Genomic DNA, 18,555 nt, shown 5'->3' on the forward strand with positions numbered 1-18,555 from the left:
TTATATCTGAAGAAGATAAAGAGTTTTAGCTTGAAGGATCAAAAAATTAAGAAATAAAATTAATAAATTTTTAAATGATATTTTTCTTACGGTTCGTTTGGTAGGTAGTAATAAACGGTGGTGATGAAAATGAAAAACTAGTGTAATTTTAGTTGAAAAATCTCTTGGCTACATTGATAGCCATGCTTGTCCAACTTCAATTATCTCATTTTCTTCATAAAATTCATTCCAATGCATTACCATTGGGAGAGGTGATATTAAGTGGTAATGGAAATTTGTAAACAAAAAAACTTTTTTGTGATCAAAGTTTCATTATCATGGAAATAATATAGAACATTTAATGAAATTTTACAGAATAAATCATTTTCATTATCACCATTTAATAGCATTAATCAAACGGAACGTTAGAGTCCATAAAAAGGGGCAATCAACAATATATACTTATAGAATCAAATTGATTGCAAACTTCAAATTGGATTTTATCGGCAATCACGTATAACACGAGGAAACTTTTTAACTATACTACTCAACATTACAGTGGAATGTTGTGTCAATTAATATTATCATTTGGTGGATCGGTGCATTTTTTTTAAATATATATAAATTTCTCTGTTATGGGACCTTAATCATCATCATAATCACATGATTGGTCAACTCCAGCGCATACAATTAAGTAATCCAATCCCGTCAAATTTGAATATGATCTAAATTAACCTGGAATATATACAATCGAAAATCACTAATTATAACTCGTAATTTTTGACTAATAACTCCAAAATAATCCAATCTGAAAACATTATATGTTTTCATGAAAAAATTATTCTGAATAATTTAACTTAATGCCCATTGCCTATAAATAATCACACCTTTTTAAAAATTTTAAATAAGTTGACGTTTGCCTTCATTTATTGTGAATGAACCCTCGAAAAAATAAATCGGCTATTTCATGTTACTACTAATTGTTACATTCAATAGGTCATCCTCCTCCTTCTTTATAAGATTCCTTTCATAGAGTAACACCATATTCAAGCCCAAAATTTAACAGAGAGAAAAAAAAAAATTTTTGCATCTTTAATTTAGTGAAAATCTTTAAAAGGTATGAACTCTAATTTCTCTTCTTCTTGAATTGTTGGTTCTATTTTTAAAAATTATGAAATGTGAGCATGGTTTCTCAAAGAAAAGTTGCAAAGGGAGAATAAAGGCACCCAAGCTAGTGAGAAATTAGAAATGAAGAGGAAGAGATAGATGGAGACTTAAATGAAGGTCAAAATGATATTTCAATTAGAAAAAATAAAAAAGTGTTTCATCATCATCATTATCGTCCTACCCAGTATATTCCGCTCAGAATAATAAAAAGGTGTTTGAATAAGTTAAAAGAAAAAGGGATTTGTCAGTTATAACCAGTTCTATGCAACAAAGATCCATTCACAACAAAAGGTATGCAAAGGCTAGATTTATAAAAATTTTCAAAAAATGAAACTATTAGCAAAGAATTGGTAATAAATTGAATTATTCAAGACAATTCTTTCTTAATTTTTTCCTATGTTGTATTGATTAGTTATGTTAAAATTGTGATGGTACAGTTTCTTACCAAAGAACCAACTCAACCAAATACACGTTGATGGTTGAAATTCTAGTATATATTCTAGGCTCTAATACGCCTATATATTGTAAATTCAAATACACATAATCTCCTTAAATTCGACTCGAAATATTCAAACACAACAATAAAAAACAATTATAAAGGATAGGAGTAAAAACTAGTGGCATCTATGATCTAATGAGCAAGAATTAATATAGTTGACTAAACTTTTGAGCTTATCTTTTTTATAAGTCCATCACTGATATAAATTTATTTAAATATTAAAATTAACCCTCTTTAAAATCATTAATTTCACTTTACCTAAAACCATAATATATAGAAACGGACGCTCAACATTATATAATTCTTTATAATTAAAAGTGATTGCAATCTTAGAATTGGATTTTACGGCAATCACGTATAACACGAGGAACTTTAACATATACTATTCAACATTACAGTGGAATATTGTGTTAACTAATATTATCATTTGTTGGATTGCTGGGAGAATATATTGGGTGCATTCTTTAGGTAAAAAAGGTGTAAATTATCGTTATATGAGAACTTTGAGAATTAATTTGTCTTACAAAAAAATATAAGTTACTTTTTTACTAAAAAGGTGTTACTTTTAGGTAAAAAAAAGTGTTACTTTTTAAAAAAATAAAATGATACTTTTGATCAAAAAAAATAATTTTTTCAGAAAAAAAAATTCCGAACAAAACTTATATAAAGGTGTTACTTTTTGAAATAAACATATTACTCTGTATTATATTTTTTTTTGAAAAATAAATTCTTTTCCTTAAAATAACACTTTTTTGCTAGAAACTAGAAAGTATCAACTTTTCTTTTAAAAAAATAACATTTTTTGCCCAAAAGTAACACCTTTTTAATAAAAAACATAAAAAAATTTTATTAGGTAGATTGATTCTCACGGTTCTTATAAATTTAGTTCTCACTTGTATTTGACCCATTCCAACATATATTATACTCCCTCCGAACCAATTTAGTTGTCCCATTTCCTTATTTGGCAAAGTCTTTTTAGTTGTCTTATCTCTATTTTTGTCAATCTTTTTTTACCTAAATATCCTTAGTTCACACAAGTAATTACGAATATATCCCCATATATCTTATTTACCCAACTACCCTTCACTACTTACCTTTTATTACTTATCCTTTTTAATGGACCCCACACCATCCTTAATAACCGTGTCCAAGCAAATGAGACATCTAAATTGATTCGGATGGAGTATATTTCAATATGCCGCTTCACACAAAAGTCCTTTAAACTAAAACGTAAATACATCACACCCCTCCGTATAAGTAATGCGAAATATTCAAATACAATAAATAAACAATTATAAAGAATAGGGGTAAAAGTTAGTGAAGAAGTAGTACCATTTATACAGAGAAACTCATTATTTGATAAGACTTAACACACATTATTACACACGCACATTCTTGCTCGCTTACAAGTCTTATTTATTTATCATTTATTCTAGTACTTATTTAGTTTTACTTAACTTAATGTAGGAGTATTCTACATAAGCAAAACTACATAGAGCAAGCGAAATAAATATGTAAATTTAAAGGGACAAAGTAAGTCAGAGTACGATGGTTGCTCTTAGTGTTTCAAGCAACGCACACACCACCAACTAAACCCATTGGCACACATGCGAAATCGTTAGTACAACAACTTGGCCCAAACACAATGTTACAATACGAGCCTTGGCTTACACATTGCAAATCTTTCTTAATCCCAAATGCTAATTCTTGCTTAATTTGAGTCTCATGCTTAATAACATCAAGATCATGTTGTAATTGTTGCGAGATTAACATCATCTTTGCTGCTAATTCATCGTCTATCTTCATTTTATCTTCGGATATTCTTATCGGAAGTATATTCTTTCCAACTACTGGAGCTGCCAAATTTTAAATATAATTTTGTTAGCACTAATAAGAATAGTACATATAAATAACAAATTGCTAATTTTTCATTGCACTTATAAAACTTGAATATGATATTAACTTAAATATAAAAAACTACTAACCAACTAAACAAAAAATAAAAAATTTATTTGAATTATTGACGTCATGTAACCAAATAACATACTGACTAACAAAACTAAAAATTAGAAAATTAGCTAACTCTTCAATCATAGAGTAATAACCAACAAGCATTGAATTATAAACATGGGGAAGGGTACTCATAACCAACAAGCACCGTAGGGGTGTCAAACAGATCGGATTGGGTCATTTTCAGGTTCGGGTCATATATAAATGGGTCGATAGGACCCTTAACCTAAACCTAACTTGTTTAATTAAATGGGTCAGAAATTAAAACCCCGACCTAATCTGTAGCAGATTGAGTCAATCTGCTAAATACTCATTTAACCTGCTTTTTTTTGTTTGATTTTATTCGGTTTTTTCAGGTCATTGGACCCATATATTTCAGGTTATTTGACCCATATACTTCAGCTCATGTGACCCATTTTTTTAAAATTTTGAAATTAAACACATAAACATTCACATTTCATAATAAACATGCTTCAAAGTTCTTGAATAGCAAAATCAAGATCATAACAAGATCAGAACATTAGAGAATAGAAAAATCAGAGGCAGAGAGGCTTAAGGTTCTTGAATAGCAAAATCAGAACAAACCCAGAACATTAAAGAATAGCAAAATCAGAACAAACCCAAAACATTAGAGAATAGCAAAATCTAAACAAACCCAAAACAAGACATAGCAAAATGCCGAAATGGATTTGTTCTTATCAAGATCAAAGAACAAAACATACAAGCAAAATCAAATCCAGAAGAAAATCGAAGAACAACAACAAACGAAAAAAAGAAAGAAAATGGAAGAACAAGAGAGAGAAAAAACTAAAATAACATACCTAGAAATAGAAGAACAAGAGAACAGTGGGTTAGGGACTTAGGGTTCTTATGAAAATGCCGAAATAGGTTTTATGAAAATCAGAAAATGAAATAAAAAGGGAAGGGAAAATGCCGAAATGAGTTTTAGTTTTATGAAAATGGAATGACTAATGAGTAATCAGTAAATTATAAAGAATTAAATATGAAGTTTTAGGTTAAATATTAATGGGTTAATATCATATAATATGGGTCGACCTGACCTGACTAACCCATTTAATAAATGGGTTAAACAGGTTTTTTTTGGGTTTAAATATTCAACCTGAACTTAACCCATTTAATAAACAGATCAGGTCGGGTTGACCCATTTAATTAATTGGGTCAAAAATCTAAATCCAAACTCGCTAATTTTGAGTCGATTTCAAATCAGGTTAACAGGTCGAGTCAGCTTTTGCCAGCCCTAAAGTACTGGCTAACTTTCACTTATTTTTTAAAATTATTAGTCTCTCTGTATTTTTTCTTTCTATTTGATATATGGGAAAGAACTAAAGAAATTATAAATGAGTGATAAGATTTCATTATGAAAAATTATTGATTGGAATAAGTAACACTTATTGTTACTTGATATCATAAAAATATCTAAAAGGATTTAGTTAAAGGGGAAAATAGTTATATATATAACGAGAAAAAGGTACCATTAATATGAAAAAATAAGTAAATTTTGAAGGTTAAAAAGGTAATGTAGACTGTATTAGAGATGGGATCAACAACAAGGGGGGGTGAATTGTTGTTTTAATAAGTTTAAGTGTTTTTGTCCTATTTTTGCAGAATCAGATAAAAGAAATAAAACTTAAACTTAGAGCGAAATAATGAAAGAGACAACTCGATTTTACGTGGAAACCTTCTAGGCCTAAATATAAGGAAAAACCACGACCCCACGGGATTTTAGAACTCTCTACTATGTTTAAGGCAACTCGTTACAATTACATTAAACACCTTGCTTCACTCGAAGCGTACTCCACTAGGCCAACTTCTCTTTTCAATTGCTTCACTCAAAGCAACTCTCTTAGCTCTACTCAAAGCTAATCTCTTCTCTAGCTTCACTAGAAGCTATCTAATTCTTCCCTAGACTCACCCAAGTCTAGTTACAATAACTCTCTCAAAAACCCTTACACAAGGATAAAATTCTCTAAAGATAAAATCAATGAGTTGCACAAGAAAATATTGTAAGTTAATTGGCAATTTTTGAACAAAATATTTCTTGTTGATTTTCCAAAAATAACGTATGAAGTTAATAGCTCATACGAATGCATAATTTGAGGAACAATCGAATCCTCTATTTATAGAGTCAATTTTCCTAATAAAATGGAGGTAACTACCCACTATTCCCTTCTCCCAAATAAAAAGGAGAATAATATGGATCTCAATTAGTAAGGTCAAACCTACGGTTATTACCTTAACAAAAGGAAAAATAGGCGTACATTTGATTAAATCAAAGCCACGGTTTCCTAACAATAGTTACCGTTCCCATTTACTAATAATAGGCAAATTAGTTATAGTTCCCCTATACTAATAATAGCTTACGGTTCCCTTTAACTAAAATTAGCTATGGTTCCCTTTTCCAATAATAGACACGGTTACCTTTCACTAATAATAGCTAAGGATACCTTAAAATCAGCTATTGTTCCCTTCACTATATTTAGCTAATTAGTTATTCACTAAATATAGATCCGAAACAAAAGCCTAATAAAAAGGATTTAGAAAATCATACGTTAAGTGGTTAGAAAATATTTTTCCAATTAACTTAATAATTAATTAAATAATGCAACAAACTAATTTTAACTAATACATCAACTAAAAATAAGAAAATATAATAATAATCAGAATTTCAGCAGACGTATTATCTACATTTGACATCAAACTTGGGAACAGTAGACCTCCTGTCTACATTTGACATCCTAAGCGATATACCTTTTCTAACTTATTTGGATTCCTTAGACAAGTACATGTTCATAGACCAAGTCATAGGTACCATCAACGATCTTAATCATGACCAGATATCGACCTACAACCAATCTCTAAAAATATATTTGTTTACTTAAAGTGTAGTCATCATTAAAACCTAAGAGGTCCAACAGGTAAATATGTGATATTCTTAAATAGCTAGGTTATTTTTGTACAAGATCTCTCCAAAATGGAAAGATTTAATATGAGAATAACATTGTGAAATTTTCATTTGGAAAAAATGAAAATAACAAACAAGGACAAGGGCAGTATATCTTTATTATGGTGTAGGTTGGGGTGAGGGAAGAGACTAGGTGAAAATTAAATCTGATATTCTTGAAAAGTGATATTTATTCTCTAATTAAGACAAGACGTGATATGCATTTTAAATTATTATAATGACATCAAACTGACAAGATGCATGAAAACTAAAACATAGAGTGTAGTCGAACAATTGTCTAGGTGAAAACAGAGTTGTAAATGACACTTTTTTGTTTCTTTCAATTTACTAAATCGACAACTTTACAAAAAGTAAATTCATAAAAAAAAAATGAAAAACCTGTTTTAGTAGTGAGCAATAAGAGTATTGCTAAAACAAGTAGAGCAAGTTTGTTAATTGAGATCCTCTCCATTTTTGTCTTTCTAGCTTGACTTGGACTAATACTTATTTTGGGTTTTCTTCTTACTATTTAATTAGGGTTTTAGTTTCTATACCATTTCCTCACTTGGGATGTACCCTATTTATAGTACTTGATCATCTTTATGTTTTATTTTTTTTTATATATTCTATTTCCTAGCTTTTTAGAATGGAGGGCCTACATTTGTTAGGGTTGATATATTATATATAATAAATTAATAATGTCTTTTTTATGGTAAAGTTAACATTTAAAGTTAACATTTATGATATAAGTTACTCTATCTTATCAATTTTGTCTCGATAATTGGTGGAAAAATTTTTTAAAAAAATAATGAATCAAGTGATTTTTTATGGAAAAAATGTGGTGATTAGAATTAAAGTAGTGTTGGTCATGGTTAAAAATAAAAATAGATAAATTTAATAAAACGGTATGCTCCCTCCACACCAATATAAATGTCCCATTTTCTTTTTTGGCAAAACCATATCATTTGTCCCATTTTTATTTTTGTCTATCTTTTTTTTACCTAAAAATCCTTAGTTCACACAAGTAATTACGAATGTACCCCCATATATCTTACTTACCCAACTACCCTTTACTACTTACCCTTCACTACTTACTCTACTACCACTTTTTCAATGGATCCCACACCACTCTTAATATCCGTGCTCAAGTAAATGGGACATTTATATTGGTGTGGAGGGAGTAAAAAATGGTGAGGTAAATTTGATTAGACACTGAAGTTGTATATACTATCATATATGCTAATGACCATGCTTTCCTGGGGAACATTGGAGTAGTATATATATTTATGATTTGGATTCGATCATAAATCATAAATATACTTTGTATTGAATTGTTTTTGTGATGGTGCTTCCACGAGTTTGAGTCTTATATCCGCCATTGATTATGCATTGCCTTAGTATGCTTGGTATTGTCAAAATAACATCAACTATAGATTAATCTAAATAAACTTTTTTCTTTGAGGATTGTTTGTTATATATAAAAAACAGCTAGCGAAAATTTAGTGTCGTGATGGAATGTAATATGAAAAAACTAAAATAAATTAGATTAAATTGAGCCTAAAAAATTAAAATAATGATAGAAAAATCTAGAAGAGTAAATATATAAGAATATTCTAGAGAAATATAAATTTGTATAATAAACTTCTCAAACTCCCTACACTTTAGTATAAATAGATTGTTTGGCTTACTAGGGTGGGTGTGCATCAATGATGTGCACAAGAGATGTACATCTTATAATGAGAGATGTGAGAGATAAAGTGAGACATGAGCTCACATGAAAACATAAGCGAATAGTGTATAGGTGTGGAACAAGTGTTCCACCAAAAATATTCTTGTACAAATTATGATATAATCAAATATTTGTATTCACTTAATGCAATACAATATTTATTTGGGTCCAACTATAAATTTCCCATGCGCTCAAAACTTCTATCAGTAATTAATGAAAGCAATAAAGACTCATAAATTTAACAGTGTTTTTTTCGATTTTTATGTCAAGTATAGTACTATATAATTTTTCCTCAATAATAAATTTCAAAAAATAAATATATATTTCAAAGTCAAAAGAGTCAAGTGGAGCAAAATATGAGGATAACATAAAAAGTTAAGTTTAATATGTAGATGAAAATACATAAAATATATATATCATAATCAAAATAAACACTAAACAAATTTAATAGGCAATCTAAAAATATAATAAGGCGAACTTTATAGAAAAGGGGTACTATATATATTAAATATTAATTTATAGTCCTAACGTAGCGTAGGAGATAGGGCGGAGGGCCTATGAGCTCCACTAAATTTTAAATATTATATGAACATTATTCGGGTTGATTTTGAGCCTACGCAAAGTAGCTATTTGTGTAGGGTTTAGAGTTTTAACTCAACGATACTGTCATGTAAAATATAGAACATCATGTTCTAAAAATGATTTGTAAAATTATAACTTTATTATAGCCCAATAATTATAAATGTTAATAATATAAAATACAAACAGTTATTTTTTTATTAGGTGTAATTTTTAACTTCAAAACTTACTTTATTATTTCAATGATTAAATGAGCAAAAACTAATATATGGGCCCACTACTATGAAATTTTAGTTTGCCTAGATACCTAAAAGATAAGAAACGGTCACTAAACATTATAAACTTATATAACTGAAGTGATTGCAAACTTAGAATTGGATTTTTTGGGTAATCACGTATAACACGTGGGAATTTTAACAAATATCTAACATTAACTAATATTATTAGCATTTTCTAATTAGTGTACAACTAAGAGCTACTTACTTCCTTAGCTACCCCATTTACTCGTGTATTTTTTGGATCAATTAGTGCATTCTTTCAATATATCTCATTCCTGAGCATATAATTAACCAATCCAATCCCGTCAAATTTTAATTTAATTCACTGATTATCACTTATAATTTTAAAGTGGTTACTTATTACAAATTTAATGTGATCACTTATAACCTACAGTAAGCACTAAAGGTTTATAATGTGATTACTTAACCTTATAATGATTATTTATAACCTTATAGTTTCAGTTTATAAAAATCAATTACAATCTTTAAACTATAAGTGCTTACCATAAGTTTATAAGTGATTACTTTACGTAATTAAATGAACATTTTAAGGTTTTAAGTGAGCATTTTAAGGATATATATTTTGATTGTGCATTTTTAAGCAACTGTTGTAATCTTGGTGGTAACGGGTATAAGAATTTTTTATTTTTTTATTTATTTGTTTTTTTGGCTTCACTTACTATGTTAAAGCTAAGTAGGAAAATTATAAACTTAGAGGGTGTTTGGTATAGTAATTGTAATGGAAAGGGAATCAAAACTAATAAAAGTGTGGTAAGGAAACCAATAGTGTTACTTTGAAATTTTATTTGGTAAGTATACTAAGTAACGGAAATAAACCAATAAAAAATTTGTTTCACTGGATCATTTGCGGTTACAAAGTAACGTAATCCATTACCGCTTGATAATCTATTATGTTACTTTTTATGTCAAACAAACAAGTAGTAACGGCATCCATTATTTATTTCCGTTTCCATCTTAAAATTTTACCAAACCAAACACTCCCTTAAACTAATCACATATAACCTTAGACTAATCGCTTATAATGTTCAAGAGAGAATTTATAACCTTAAAGTGATTAGTAACAACCTTAAAGTATTCACTAACAACCTTCAATCAATCACTTAAAACCTTAAAGTGATCCCTTATAACCTAAAATTTATCACTTATTGTCTTAAGTGATCACTTATTACTTACAAGTAGACATTTTAATAAGATTGTTAGCGATAACTTCAAAGTGAGCACTTAAGTGATCAATAACATCCTTAAATTATTCACGAAGAACTTTAAAGTGATAACTCACCGATTAAAAGTACACAGTTAATATCATTTTTGAATGTTGATGTTTTAAACGATGAAGTAGTTACACAGTTACACTAATGTAGTTTTTTTGTTTTGATTAGTTTTTCCTATTTAACCGCTAAACATTATTTTTCTTCAAGTTTTTCTCACGCGCAAATGAGAAACTAGTTATTTTTAGTTTAAATTAAACGGGTTGTTGTTATGAATCCGTATGATGAGATGATCTCATATAAGACGAGTTATATAACTTTTGTGTTACAATTAACATATTTGGTTTAATAGTTTTCTATGTTTCTTGTTTCATCTAATTTGCATCAAATTTCAATTTTGGATTATATCACTTACATTACACCAACTATCTTTTGATAATGATTTCACAATTCTCTTTTATTCGCATCCATAAATTAATTTTTCTCTTTCAATCTCATTCACTTATGTTTTATTCGATCCATTTGTTATTATTTATCTTATTCACCAATAAAAATAAAAATAAATGGAACAGAAGAAGTACCTTACAATTTTCATAGATAAGAGATACAAGACTCCAAAAGTGATGATATACATGGAACAATAGCCTAATCAGAATATTAGAAGGAAAAAAAAAAAAAAAAAAAAGTCATTAGCCACAAAATACAAGTTCCAGGCATATGAACTCCAGAGTCCAATAATATTGCATTACTTAGATAACCATCTAATGAAACTCTTTTAAGTATTATTATTGTTCATTATGATTCTCCCAAATAAAAAAAAAAAAAAAAAAAACTAGTATTGAGGTAGTAATAGATTGCATCATAATAAGCAGGCTTTAAATCCCTTTTCCAGTTCGTGAGCGTCCAAGTTCTTTCCGATGAATACTAATTTGTTGATGCGTGTCTCATTCGGTCCCCATGGTCGATCTGGTGAACCCTGAAATATGTCATGAACACCCTGTACAAATGAACACACTAGTCTTCAGCTTCCCACAGATCACAGCAGAACGACAACAACATTTGTAAATATACGCCACAACGATTAACCGTCGATATAATGCAAAGCTCACATGTATGTGTATCATTCGCAGTCAATCCAAAAACATAATTCTTGATACAAGAGAACAAAAGAGGCAAAATTAAGACAAGTTTGCACCAAGCGGCATGTTGGGTCAAATCAACTAAAAATAGTGTTTGGTAACTCAACTGATTCGGGGTGCTTATTGGGACAAAATCAGCTAAATTTGAACAAATTGCACTAAGCAGCATATTAGTTGGTCAAATCAATCACCTCAATCAACTGTAAACTATCAACTATCAGTTATTTGCCAAACACCCCAATATTTTCCTGCCATTAGTACAAGCTATTCCCTATAGTTTTCACATTTTTCTCATCTTTTCTTCAATCATACGAAAATAGCTAAACCAATTCATTACATTATGTGGCTTAATATAGAAGGACAATATACCTGAAATACAAATCTTTCATCCATACCCTGAACAGACAAAAGACCTTTCATCCTATATATGTCTTCACTTCGTTCAAGTAATAAAGTGCCTAACCACATATTGGCCTGAAAAAATGACAGCGGATTCAGACAAGCTAAGAATTGTAAAAGCAACCGGCTTTTATACATAATATCACAAGAAAAAATGTCGGCCTAATTTGTGCGTCGCTAACCCCAAACACTAACCTTATCAAGGTCAAGACTCCCTTCACAAACAATGCTGACTGAAGAAACCCCCGGATCATGAGTGTGATCATGTGAATGATGATCGTGATGATGTCCTGCAGTTGGCATTAAACATGAAGCACAGATAATTACTCATCGATTTCTTTTTCTGTTCAGATTTGTGTAGAAAGCCCATAAAACAAAGAACGATGAAGGAAAATTCAACCGTTACCATGCTCATGTTCAGATGTGTGTTCATGGTGATGATCATGATGATGATGGTGGTGGTGATCAGGATTTTGACAATCATGATCATGACAATCGTGATCTTCTTTCGAACTTTCATCTGTAACTGCACTCTCTATCCTGTCAATCGTCCAACAAAAACCAGTTGAATAAATACTACTAGAAATAATCCTTCTTGCGACAAAAATATTTTAGGACTTATAATTTAAGCATCTTAGAACAAGGTCTCAAAGCATGATTAATAGATGCCTAATTTCAACTATAAATAAAGAGTTTCTAGCAAAAAATGTTATTGCAGCCATCACCACCACCACTAACCCCTGCCCACAAGACAGCTGCAAGCACGAGCAGCTTATGGCCACCCCTTGCACAAGTAACTTGCCGCAACAAGGCAAATCAAAGACAGTTTGCATGAAATACAATGCCTTCTTCTGAATTCTAAAGATTTACAAATGTACAAATGACTTCGCCCCCGACAAGCAATTATTCAACCCTTACTTATCCAACTTTAGGCCAAAATCATTTACATTTACCACTATGATTTCTTAGATATAGATTTAAAATTGCGACAAATTATCTCTTTAGGTTGATCCAGTGAGCAATATAGAAGATTTTACGATAGAATGGAGAAAGATGACAAGTAGGATGCCAAAGGCTCTTCAGAAAAGTAAAAGAGCAAAATGATCTAAGGGAAAGGTGGTCTAGATGCATGTAGTTCCAAGTTGATGTGAGTATTATGAAAGGATTCTGATAGCTTAGAAGGGTGATTTCAATTTGATTAGAAATGGAATAAATAGAAAATTACTCATTAAGATATAGATAACACGAGTTCACGACCAAGTCCATTATTAATGGATAACAACATTTCAACAACACTTTATTAAGGACGATTATATTGTGACAAGTATGATAGTTTATAATATCAAGCAAACTCTCGGTAACCAAATACAAGTAGCCAGGATACAGTAAACAGTACAATCCAAATCCCATTTAAAATAATTATTGACATTTTGTCATATTATTGTTAAGCTGCGAGACATTTTACAAAACATCCTCCCTTTGCGTTATTAATATGATTAAATGGTTATGCCTCTGTTGATATCTGTCAAATTTGTGGAAGACTTTCTTCAGTATTGTCTTACTGAGCGAGATTCATTCCAATCATCGTTTCAAATGAGGGCTTATTATTTGGTCTTCAAGCTCCTTTCTGTTTAATTAAGGACAGCATTCGTCTTATATTAGTAACTTTTTATTAGCGAGGTTGAGGGGTTCAGGGAGTCACAACAATAATAATGTCAAAGCCTAAATACCAAAAGATTGGGGTCCGCTGATTGTTTCCAATGATCATCCATATGAAGTATTTTTTTCTATTCATTTCGATTTTCTACCAACTCAAATCCTTCATATCCATGATAATTGACATTGAGTATGTTTTAGTCAATTCACTAAACCACAATAAACATACGCTGTGGTTGAACTGTTGAAGTACAAAAGATGAAATAAATCCATATATGGGGTATCAACTATCAATTTATTACTACACACAATGGTCAAAAATGAAATAAGGACACGGAAGAATTTATATTCACAAAGTATACATAGATGAGAAGAAGAGTATCACCTTTCCAAGTCAAAACCACCAACTCCAAGAACATAATCCAGGTCAACTTTTCCGAATTGTGTTCGCCTTAAATTAGCCATACGGTTAATTTTCTGCATGATTAACAATCAGCACATTCATCAAAAATCTGAAAATTGTTGAAAGCTAAAGACATAAAGATAAGGAAAGTATACAGACCTTTATTCGTTGTGTTAAAGAATTAATATCTGGCTCTTCGACAAGATCAGTCTGGCACAACAATTCATGATTAGAAGATTATTAAAATATAAAACATTAGCAGGCTTCAATTATCTTGACCGACAAACAAAAACTTAATGACCAAAAGTAAAACAAAGTAAGGAAAATTTTTATTAACCTTAAACTATTGGTGGTCATTTTCTAATGATGCTCACTTATTTGACATTGTCCATACAAACAGTGACTGAACTTCAGAATGTAACATACAAGGAGAAACTACTACATTCACACAAGACTACATATAATTTTTTTGCAACAAAGTCAGGATCCTATATATATATATTTATGATAAACAGAATAATCCAAAATCAAAAGAAAATGCAATGAAAAGCTATAGAGAAATAGAAGATGGAGATGATACAAATAATTGAATTATTTTTTATAAATACTATAGTACCTTATTCACTATTATACGATCAGCATAAGCAATTTGTTCTACAGCCTCATTTACAACTCCATCAGGCTTAACCTCGTCTAAGTGTAATCCCACATGTTTAGCATCAACCAATGTGACAACACCATCTAACTTCACGTCGTTAAATATTACATCTTCGGCATAAAACGTCTGAATGATAGGGGCAGGATTTGCCAAGCCTGTATAGTGCAACATAACAATGGAACAAAGATAAAATATAGCCCGTGATATTGTAAATCCAATAGATAAGAGTATAACCCAGACAATTCATTTGACACGTAAATGTAACTGATAGTAACGTAATAAATTTATAAGTGAATTTGTTTTATAACCCATACACATTGTCGTAATTGTCCATCCCCAGTTCCCTGTTTCCGACCTAATTTACATTTAACTTTAAGATCTACTCATTTCAACTACAAAATTGATAAGTGCAATTATTTGCACTTATTCATGGCATTTATACTCTTTTTTGGTGTAGTATTAGGTCCATTTTGCTTGATTTTGTGATATATTTGTGTAATTTCACCTAATGATCATAATTGTAATATTTTGTTGTGTTTTGAGGTGAAATTAGAGGAATTATGACAATTAACATGACCATGGAGAGTTATAAGAGGGTGAAGGCTTCAAGAAATGACCTAAAACTCCTAACAAGTGAAGAAGGCGTGAGCGCCACAGGCCCACAAGCAGCCCAGTTGTCGTCAAGCTCATGCAACAACAGCCACGACTCACCGCCCAAGAAAAAGGCGCGACAAGTCACCGACTCGCCGCTAATCTTCTAGAGTCATCATTCAAGGGTGGCACCAAAGCGACGGCGGCGACTCATCACCTTCCTAGTTAACTTTCATGATTTAGTTAGTATTGACTTATTTTCTTTTATTTATTTTTATTATTTCTTAGGTTAGATTTAGGGCTTCTCAAGTAACCTCCCTCTATAAAAGAGGATTTACGTCAAGGGTTTAGAGAGTGTATTTTCAATCTTTTAGCGACATTTTTCATGTCTACAGTTTTCCTAATCACTCCACTAACACTCAATCAAACAAAGAAAGAAAGGAAGATGTAAAAATATTTGCATAACTTTAGTATACCTGTGGTTTCAATCACAATATGATCGAATTTTCCTTTCTTCTTATTAACTAATTCTCCGATCATCCTCACTAGATCACCCCTCACAGTGCAGCATAAGCATCCATTATTGAGCATAACAATGTCCTCAGCTCCAATAGCTTTAGCAGCAACCAAAGAACCATCAATGTCTACTTCACCAAACTGTCACGTTCAAAAGGAACAAATATACGATAGATCAAATCATATAATTCACTATCAAATAAAATTATCATTTTCAAGAACTTTAATCAACAAATGTAACCTTCTTCAAAAACAAATTGACATTTGCTGCACTGGGCAAGCATGAAATAAAATTTTCTTAATACTATTAAACAGAACAGACATTGCAAAGCATCATTGATGCAATAAAAGTAATCTAAAATGTATATGTACCTCGTTCTCGATAACTGCAATACGCTTCCCGTGATCAGCGGTCAATATATGGTTCAACAATGTGGTCTGCCATAGATAAATTATAAATAAGTGTCTGAAAACAATAGGTGGCGATGTTATAAAGAACGGACTATACAGAAAAATCTGAGCATTATTTAGCTCAAATTACATGCAAACTTAAACTAGAAAACCCTTAACAAGCTATAGCCATTGGACAAAATTAAAGCTAGACGAGAATTTACTTGTCTATTAGACTATATCTGTTAATTCCTATATGCAAAGTCAAACGTTATCGTATGTGAATGTTGACCTATATGTGTTGATCAGAACTTACAACTCATCAGGAGAAATGCATTACAACAACATTGTGACTAAGTGGCTAACAACTTGGGGTTTTGTACCCACAATCAAGTGCTTACAAGAACTATAAAAAGTAAGAATAATTGAAGAGTAAATGAATAAGAAACAACATTTATAGATGAAGAACAAGAGAACGAGAACAAATTTTGGGAGCTAAGAAAATTTGTCGAGCAAATCCAATATGGAGTAAAACCCACCCAAATAGGGGAACCAATTGAATTAATGATTGCTTAGTGTTTAAATGAGATGACACACAAGAATCTCACTAATTTCACTCGCAAAGACCCAAGGATTTCCAGGAGAAGTACTAACTCAAACCCTAACTTATTGCTTTTACTTTTCTCTACAATTTCTCTCTCTTTGTGTTCAGCAAGGCTTGGGTAAATATATTTTCAAGAAATAAAACCGGATTTATTTCTCAAAAACATGCAAGCAGGGACTCTTGCTCATCTGGCCACACAGTCCGCTCATCCGAGCACTTGCAAGAGCACTGCAGAACGCGCACTGATTAACTGCTCGCTCGAGATGGCATACCCTCCCGATCATTGTGGCATGCTCATCTAAGCTTCGTGCTCAAAACCAATCCACCACTCCAACCTACTTTCCTTCTAACTTCTAAGCAACTCATTCGAGCATGGGCACACCAAGATACCAAGCCTCCGATGCAACACCAACACTACAACTAGCTCCCATGCATCCACAGCGCAATGCCAATGCTCACACTCATTCACCAACATATCCAAACCTCCATCATCAACACCCAAGAGTTATTTATCCAGTCACAAGACTACAAACATGATATTGTGTCAATAACACTAAAGTGATAACTGCCTATACGGCTATGCCTATACATGCTAAGGGTCGCTCAATCAGAGATAAATCATATGTTGGAGTATAAAATCCTAAGCCACTGTCTTCCATAAGAGAATTAGGGTTTTCAATAGTTCTGATTGCAATAAACTATCCAACAACAAAGAAGCACCCATTCCCTATTTCAAAAATAAAAATTGCCCACATACTTTCATTCAACAAAGATAGTGAACTTTACCAATAAAAATCCCAGAAAATGAAAATTGAATATAGAAAAGCAATCAATAAACAACCATAAACAATAATATAGCATAAGAAAGCACCCGTTCACTATTTTAAAAAACCACAAAAGGAGTAAAAATAACCAATTAAAAAAACCCCACAAAAAAGAAATTGAAAACGATCAATAAACAACCAAAAACAATACCTTTCCAGAACCCAAAAACCCAGTAATAATAGTAGCAGGAATTCTATCGTCAGGGGGAATTTTAGTGGCAACATCATCAGTACTCTCGGTAGCAGCAGTAGAAGAAGCAGAGACAGAAAATCTGCGTGTTTTCTGACTGAAACTATAAGTTTTAGAAGAATGACGGGAAAGAGAAAAAGATAGAGACTTTAAGGGTTTATAGTGAAAAGGGGAGAAAGAAAATCTAGGTTTACAAAGAGGATAATGGAAATTGGTACGTTTAGTAGCAAGGGTTAAAAAGGTTGTAGCTTTGGCAATGTCCATCGACAGATATGACGCCATTTTGGTTTCTGCTAAGGTCTATAATCCAATTGTTTAGATGGGAATGAATTGCCAGAACGATATTTATTCTTGCCCAAATAAACTTTTTTGTTTTTATTTATGTTTGCCCTAAAATCCAAATGTATTCAAACAATATTCACGAGATGTTTATCCAAAATTGTAACCAAACAAATTTAACATATAAATTTAATTTGACTTTAAAATGAATTTAAAATATATAAAAATTAATAAAAATAATATATATTGAACTTGATTTAAACTCACCTGATACGTCTGACTTTAAATCAACCTGATAACACAAACAATCATCTCTAGCTCTATAGCCCTTTCAGTCTGTAACTTGGGCAACGTGTTTAGAGGTTTGGGCTTAGGGCCTAAGCTTTGGGTTTTGGATATTGGAAGCACTCCTATTAAGTTTTTTGATTGAGAAACCATAAGTGCAAATACAATAGATATAAATTGATATAAGAT

The 18,555-nt window shown here is 31.0% G+C and overlaps 1 protein-coding gene across 1 annotated transcript; it reads right to left on the bottom strand.

The window, feature by feature from the left end:
* Positions 1–11,220: 11,220 nt before the first annotated feature.
* On the bottom strand, positions 11,221–18,130 carry LOC130812624 (uncharacterized). The gene is made up of 10 exons (XM_057678159.1): positions 17,764–18,130; positions 16,167–16,232; positions 15,755–15,935; positions 14,646–14,842; positions 14,189–14,239; positions 14,012–14,103; positions 12,377–12,510; positions 12,166–12,260; positions 11,941–12,045; positions 11,221–11,429 (listed from the first exon to the last, which is right to left on the bottom strand). The coding sequence occupies exons 1-10, from the start codon at positions 18,082–18,084 to the stop codon at positions 11,292–11,294; spliced, it is 1,380 nt and encodes a 459-aa protein (XP_057534142.1). The 5' UTR covers positions 18,085–18,130; the 3' UTR covers positions 11,221–11,291.
* Positions 18,131–18,555: the final 425 nt, after the last annotated feature.

The sequence above is a fragment of the Amaranthus tricolor genome, chromosome 1 (genome assembly GCF_026212465.1).
Source record: "Amaranthus tricolor cultivar Red isolate AtriRed21 chromosome 1, ASM2621246v1, whole genome shotgun sequence".
NCBI lineage: Eukaryota > Viridiplantae > Streptophyta > Magnoliopsida > Caryophyllales > Amaranthaceae > Amaranthus > Amaranthus tricolor.